The 8,113-nt window shown below is 44.6% G+C and overlaps 1 protein-coding gene across 1 annotated transcript in view; it reads right to left on the bottom strand.

The window, feature by feature from the left end:
* Positions 1–3,499: 3,499 nt before the first annotated feature.
* The window catches only part of LOC144753255 (uncharacterized), a 54,191-nt gene continuing 49,577 nt past the window's right edge, over positions 3,500–8,113 (bottom strand). Inside the window, exon 5 of the mRNA XM_078641005.1 lies at positions 3,500–3,583. Coding sequence (XP_078497131.1) covers positions 3,572–3,583 — 12 coding nt within the window. The 3' untranslated portion in view covers positions 3,500–3,571. The remainder of the gene's footprint in view (positions 3,584–8,113) is intronic.

Here is an 8,113-nt window from a genome sequence, read left to right as displayed (position 1 = left end):
AGAATGCCGTAATTGTATAATAAGCGAAGAAATTCCAACTCATAAAACTATATCTAGAGTCCCTCGGGCGCACCAACAAACCTCATGTTCACGCACATAGGCTAGTTCAAAAATATACCACCGCGACACCAGAGTGATTAACATATTGTATTTCAAATGCTTACATATCACACAAACGCCTTGAAAGAGAAATTTATTTCTGTACCCCCCCCTTTTATGATTGATATTGAATATGATTTCATTTGAATAATGGGTGAAATAACCGTTTTTTAACTGGAGCTGGAGTGTTTACATCTTTACACTGTACAAAAATACTATATGGTGTTCATGGATTGAAATTCAGTTGTCACCTTGGATTGAAGTAGCGTGCTAGTCACTTTCATTTTTATTTTTTTTGTCAATTCATTGTTAAAATTATGTGACAGCCCCGTTATTATGATTATTTCAGTCGAAAAATCAATTTATGATTGTGAAATCATTTGGAAATATCAATGATCTGTCTACCGTTACTTATGACAGCCCATTCTTTTTGTTAATTCCCTGTTAAAATCACATGACAGCCTGTTATTATTATTCATCATTTTTATTTATTTTTTGTAAATTGTTCATGAATTAATTCATGATTGTGAAACCATTTGAAAATATGTATGATGTGTTTACTTCTCTTTTCACTCGTCTATCCTTTCAAAAATGAATACTTAGCATTAAACAATCAATAGTGTAGACTCGTGTATTGGCACTTAAAAATGGCCACCGTTTCGCCGGTTCAAAACGTGACAGTCCTTTTTCTACTATCGAGACACCTAAAGCAACATCGAAAAAGGACCATAAAAACAAAAATACGGGTCGAACTTTGTTCGTAATCCGAGATACTGTGACAGGAGTCCCCGTGTTTGTTTAACGGTAAGCCTCGCTGTAATACTCAAAATCCCAAACAATCATGCGAATGATTGAGCTTTACATAGAGAAACGCCGATTTAACGCGCTCCTCCCTACTTATGTATCTACAGAAACCCTACAGAACTGATCTAAACAGCGAGTCTGAGGATCGGCAAAGGCTCGCAGGTAAACGTCCCCTCATTTCCTTTAGTTAACGTTCCCTTCTTATGCAAATACATTGTTAAGTTCGAGTTCCCGAATGAAACATAGATTGATATATACTTAATTTCTTTTAAGGTAAAACATTACAATCGTGAGTCCAAGATAAACAGGTGAGCGCCATATATTTACAGAATCTACATGATTATGTATCGTTTCAAGTCAAAACGGACTATAGCTCATTTCCCATTATTTTTTCACAGACGTGTTATTAAGAATACATGTTCAGGTATGGGTTTAAAATTTCCCATAATATCAACAGCTACCCCTGCTTCTTTAGTTGAATTTTACTAAATAAGACTTTATCTCTTTAGATTTTCTATAAAATATAGTTTTGTCTTTCTCATTGGATTGATTGAGACACCTCACAGTTTGAGGTAAGAGAGATATATCATTCATTCATTTAGAATTCAAAAAATAGAATTTTCCATGAAACAGCAAAAGTAACTGAAGCCTCCTTTTTCTCTTTTTCTCTTTTTCTCTTTCCCCTCTTTTCTTTCTTGTTCTCATTTACAGACCCCTGACGAAGGGGCTGAAGCCCCGAAATGCATTGGGTTTTTAACAAACATTATGTGTTGAAGTGCCATGTTTTTGATTAATTTTACTTATGATTTGAGATAATGAGATGGACAATGATTTGCTTTGCAAGTAGTGCATGTTGGAGTCCCGACCTAGCCGTTAAGCCACACCCGAGTTATCTATTACAAGGTCCAGTCTTTTAGCAATCTTATGCTGGGCAAGGTGAAATTACAACCTTCATATTACAGCGAGTTCATATGGGGACCCAGGGCAACATCCTTTAGCGGATCATTAACACTGTTTGTGAACAGACCATAGGTTGTGTATACTGTACAGTTCTCTGTAAAAAAAAACGTAGCACTATCATATTGTTCTACAATTTACACACAATCAAATCTCCTTAGGCCTTAAATACGGGTACCCCAAGAGGCAGTTAGTATGGGCCTTTAGTGAGGCACTATACTCTATAAAATGAGTTTTCATATATCACGTAAAGATGAAGTAACAAGGTGCATCATGAGGATAGAAATCCCACCCTAGAGTGCTGTATTAAGCCTGCCATAAAAAGCACCAAACCCTCATTCTGCTCATCTGATCCCATCCCTCCCACTTTTATAAACAACAAGAAAATTCTCTATAAGGAAGGACATTTTGAGACACACAGCCACTGGGTTTGTTTACTAATTACCTTGTCTCTGACTTATGCCAGAGAAGCCATATGATCCTCAGTTACATCTTTTCCTTCTTAGAATGAGTAAGGAGTCGAAAAAATCATTTGGGGTAAAAAGCGAAAAATCTCCTGCGAGTTAGGGGTTTAGATACTCTTTCACTTTTTTTACTTTGTTATTTATTTCCTCAAGAAAGATGTATGTGCCCGTTACCCTGCTCACGGACACTACATAACAGTTGAAATAGTGAGATTATTTTTGTCCATTGAAACATCCCAAATAATGAAGATGGTTGAGAATAGTTGAAGAAGATTCATAAATGTGATCAACATGGATTTTTTTATGGTGATTTGTGTAAGTATAGTTTCTTTGATTCTTCATGGCTTTTTAATGGCTGGCATAAGCGTTTCCATAAGCAAGGGACAAATTAGTAGGCCTGAGTGACAAAAAACTCCACAGCGCTCCACGGAGGTCCACAATTAGCAGAGTGAGATAAGGCAAACTGCTGATTTTTAGCACAAGAAGTAAAACCGCGTGAACAGCACCACAAGCAGCGCAAAAGGAGCAAGCTTCTTTCTGCCAATTGAGTACATGTTTAACTTGATTGGCAGCTTCCTCAATGCAAGTGGCCGGTTTCTCAACGTGAGCAGTAGCGATATGCTGTGACCGCCCATGTTGAGGATTCTTGCTGGGAGATAGTCTAGCCTTGATGAGCCAGGAGAGAGTAAATATTCCACTCCATGCCACTATCTGGGGTTTTTCGGATCTCCGTGCTCTGTGCGGAGTGCAGAGTGGGAAAAACTCTGCAAACTCCGCAAGTGCAGCAGAGTTTACTGCCCAGCTAATAAACATAATTCTTTTCTTCATGTTGTTTCTTTTGCACATGTCTGAGCCAAGCAAATTCATAGACAAAGACCAGTGTGTCCCTGTGTTTCACATTTGTGAATGTGATTTAAGAAACACGTTCCATCCAAATCCTAAATTCTGCATTAAAAAAACCTTGCTGAGAGTACTTTTTCAAGAGTGATGCATTGTGTTGCAATATGCCCCATAATGACTTAGTTTTGAAACACTATCTTGAAGGATTATGCCAGTCATGTAGCCAAGAATATATGATAGCTGTCCGTAAAGGCAAGAGTATTGATTTTCTTCGTTTTTTTTATTTAGTGCCAAGGGCCCTTAAAATGCATAACAAACAAAAAATGCACAATGGTGACGGATCCTCCATAAATGTTGTCAGTGATATCAGTCACAGTGGTCAGAATCAAAAGTCAAGGAGATGGCATTTAGGCTGGAACCTGAAAGTTGAAAGGTACAAGGTCAGATTGGTCAAGTAGACAATTGCCCATCCTCACAGTTTAGCAAGCAAAGTGGAGGACCATGAGCTCATACAGTATCTTTTGCCTTGCTTTAAATGTTGGCTTGCAAAGAACTTGAATAACTTTAACCAAGGTAAAGGGGGAGTTAGCTGGGAAGAGATTGTGCCTCTTTAAACACTACAAGAGGTAAGACATTTCATAAAATGTGCTGCCATACAATATTGTACTCCAGTAGCGGCCTCATCTCTTCTTCAGTGTCACAACCTCTCCCACGCAGGAGCTACTCCACAGAATTCTAGTACTCTTTGAAGTCTCTAAACAGCCAGTATGTGTTTTGTAATCATACAGATAATTTATAACAATGTCACCGCGACCTGATAAACACCAGTCTTCGGCCCCGATGTAGGTAAAACGCATTTACCGATTTTAAAATACCGATCCGTACCGAATCGGTATTTCACAATCGGAAAATGATATGTAGCAAAAATTATTCGGAACAATACCGATTCGGTAGCAATCGGTATCGTGAGTCGATACGTACCGATTCGCCAAATAAAAATGCGGATCCTACCGATTCGGTAAACGCCGAATCGGAAATAGAAATACGCCCCATGGGCCGAAAGGCCAATAGGAACGCATAATACATACCGATTCGGTATTTACCGAACATATTCGGTATATTCCGAATCGGAAAATACCGAATCGGAGAATGCCGATTCGTCGAGCAGGGTAACTGACACTGAAGACATCAGCCAATGAGCTGGAAGCACCCTCCCCCACATGGAGTGGCAACCCAGGCAGGTGCAACTCATCAGAACTTTCTGGAAAGCTGCCTGAGCTGAGCAAACACAGTGAGCAGCAGTGTTAGCAGGATCCCTGTGAGACATGGCAAACAGCACTGAGAGCCAGAAGGCAGAGCGCAAGAGGAAGACCAAATTCAGCACCATGGAGCTGCAAACGTTGGTGGAGGAGGTGGTGAGGGTGCACAGGCAGCTTTATGGAAGCCTGTCCCTCACTGTTCCGGAGAGCACCAAGAGGAAGCTGTGGATAGACATCGGGGAAAAAGTCAACGCTGTTGGTGTCACCCACAGGAGCCAAGACGACCTCAAGAAGAGGTTTTACGATATCTGTGGCGTGACAAAGAGAAAACTGGCTGACCTGCACAAGCAGGCTGGACTTACTGGAGGAGGCACAAACCGGGCGCCACCCCTCACTCAGCTGGAGGAACTAGTGGCGACGACCATTGAGAGGGCGATTGTCGTGGGAATTGGGGACGTGGACAGCTCATTCCGAGCTACAGCTACAGGTAAGAAGCATGCGCAACTTGACACACCATACCAGCCACCTCCCCTATAGACCCAATGCACAGCCAAACCCCAGGCCAGTACTGCTAGCAACAGACATGAGCAATGCATCTTGCTAAATGTAGTCATCAAAAGTACCCAATAATGCCACTGCAGAAGCATAAGAAAAATAACTGTAATACTGCATCTACGTTTTTGTAATGAGATGTGCAATGCTTTAATAGTAGTGACTGGAACACATTAGCACTCAGTTGACAAATGCTTCTTTATACCTAGGGGCACCATCAGGCGGGGGAGCAGCACCAACTCATGCACCAGCTCCAGCACCAACAGCCAGTGCGGTGGCGGTGGCAAGCACCAGTGTAGCAGCACAGGAGGAGGACAACAGCAGTGCCCTGGGCAATGAGGAAGACACTGGACATTCCCTCACACATCCACACTCCCCCCGACTGTCTCTGTCTCAGTCGCCCACATTGCAATTCTCCCCGGAGATCACACCACCACAGAGCCACCCTGCACCTGCCACATCCCCTGCCAGGAGGAGAATTGTTGCTCCATTAATCATCATGGAGGGAGCAGCGGGTCAGGCTCCTGCACAAGACCCTGTGACACCAGCGTCACCCCAGCACACACAGCAGGGCAGCAGAAATCCACGGAGGCCACGTGCAACCAGCAGTCCAATACAAGCACAGGGAGGCAGCGTCTTCGCAGGGCTGCAGACCAGTATGGTGACAATTCAGAGAATGCAGGCAAAATCCATCATGTCCTGCCATCGCCAGTTGCGCCTGCACAACCTGCAGATGGGGGAAATGGCACAGGGCTTCAAGACATTTGTAGATAGCAACAAGGAGATTGCAACATCTATTGGCCGAATGACCACTGCCATCACCCAGCTCTGCAACAGGATGGATGACCATGAGCAATGTCGTCGCAGGGATGCACGTATACAGAATAGGTCACTCAACCGCCTTGCAGCTGCGACCGCCCAGCTATGCCAACGTGGGGCAAACATGGAGGCCAGCCTCACACAGAACATGTCAGAGGTCACTAGGGGCATGGGCCGTATTACCACCGCCATGGAGACACTACTGATCTCCAACACTGTTGTGAATCCCGTCCTGGGCGAGGCTGGGGACAGCAGCAGCCGCAGCAGCCCGGCCAGCGCAGTGTCAGAGCCGCGCCGGAGCAGCAGGCGCTCAGCTGAGGCTGCTGGGCATACAGAAGGGGGTGAGGCTCATCCTAGTGGGGCTGCTAAGCGCAGCAAAAAATAAGACTGGCAGTGAGGGTGAGGCAACCCGGACAATGGACATTTCAACACTTCTTGTCTACCTTTTCTTTTGTTGCACATCAGTGCAGTAACGTTGATGCAACATTATTAAATTTCATTTCTGAAAACATACATTGACCTGTTTGTGCATCTGTACTCACTCAGAAATAGTTGTCTGTTATCTCCTGACGCCTGTATCTGCCGTCAGTTGGTGCAGGGACTCCAGCAGGTTGTGGTAGTGGCACAGCATTGTCATCATCAGGGTCCTCGTAGTCGGATAACTCAACCTCAGTGCCTTTCCTGACTGCAAGGTTGTGCAACATTGCACAGACAGCAATAATCTTGCAGCAGGTGATGGGGGTATATTGCCTTGCACCTCCGCTCTTGTGCAGACATCTGAACCTGCTCTTCCAGATGCCAAAGGTCCTTTCCACTACATTCCTCGTGCTTTTGTGGGCAAGGTTGTACCTCCTTTGGCTGGGTGTTGAGGGGTTGAGGTAGGGGGTGAGAATGAACGAGCGTAGGGCATATGCACTGTCGCCTAGAAGGAAAAGGGGTAACATTACTCACATGCATACATGTACTTCACACTGCAATTTTGGTTATGGGGGTCTGACACTGTGTCTTACCTAGGAGGTATCCTTCACCAAAATCCCCTACCATCAGCCGTGCATAGATTCCGCTACTCTGAAAGATATAGGAGTCGTGGGTACTCCCCGGAAACTTTGCAACCAGGTCAGTGATGACACACTTAGCATTGCATATCACCTGCACATTTATGGTGTGCCGTGACTTCCGATTGCGGTATACGTATTCCGTGTCAGCAGGGGGGCAAATCGGAATGTGTGTGCCATCTATGCAGCCAATGATGTGGGGGAATCTTGCCATCTGATAGAATTCAGCTTTTGTCTGTGCCAGTTCTGCATGGGTGGAAGGGAAGGAAATGTAGTGGTCCATCCTCTGAATCATGGCATCAAGGAACTTGTGGAAGAACCTTGACAGGCTGCTCTGGGTCACCCCTCCTGCCACAGCAACTACACTTTGATAGCTGCCAGACGCCAGCAGGTGTAGGCAGCATAGCACCTGCACCTGCACAGGGATTGCGTGTGCCCTTGGGGTGGGGTGCTGCAACAGGGGTTGGAGGTCCCTAATGAGGTCTCTGATGGTCTCTGCCTCCAGCCTGTACCTCTGTAGGATCTCTGGATCTGTCAGCATGCACAGGGTGATCCGCTGTCTATACACCTGCTCCTGTCTCAGCCATTCCCTCTCTCCTTCCTGCTGTAGCCGTAGCCGTCTTGCTATGACATAGAAAGCTGCCATGTTGCAAGTAGAACTGCATTTTGGGTCCTTTTTTATAGGTTGCACCTGGTTACCACCTGATTCCAATCCATGGTAAATTCCGACTCTGAAATACCGAATTTGAAGCAAATTCGGTATTTCAGTGCTTACCTACATCTCATTCTTCAGCTTTTCGCATCGATTCGGATTATCACCGATTCGGTATTTATACCGAATCGGTGATTTTACCGAATCGGAAAGTCACCGAGTCGGTAGAATTCCGAATCGGAAAAAAGTAGGAATCTGAAAAATCTCCGATTTGGTATTCTACCGATTCGGAGATTTTTCAGATTCCTACTTTTTTCCGATTCGGGATTCTACCGACTCGGTGACTTTCCGATTCAGTAAAATCGCCGATTTCGCCGGATTTCGGCCTCCTACATCCCGTTGTCTCTATTTCGATCGGTAACGGCCGAAAATACCGATTTTCGGCCGTTACCGACCGACCTACATCGGGCCCCTAGACTCTAGGGGGCAGATAATGTTACTTACCCATCGGGCCTCCCTTGCATCTGAACTAGATTTGCAGAATTATTTTGCTCTTCTGTGGCAATCACAAAGCATCCATAGTGGGATGACAGCCAAGCTCTTGGGGGCTCT

Source organism: Lissotriton helveticus, chromosome 5_1 (assembly GCF_964261635.1).
Source record: "Lissotriton helveticus chromosome 5_1, aLisHel1.1, whole genome shotgun sequence".
NCBI lineage: Eukaryota > Metazoa > Chordata > Amphibia > Caudata > Salamandridae > Lissotriton > Lissotriton helveticus.
This window is presented reverse-complemented; position numbering and strand designations above follow the sequence as displayed.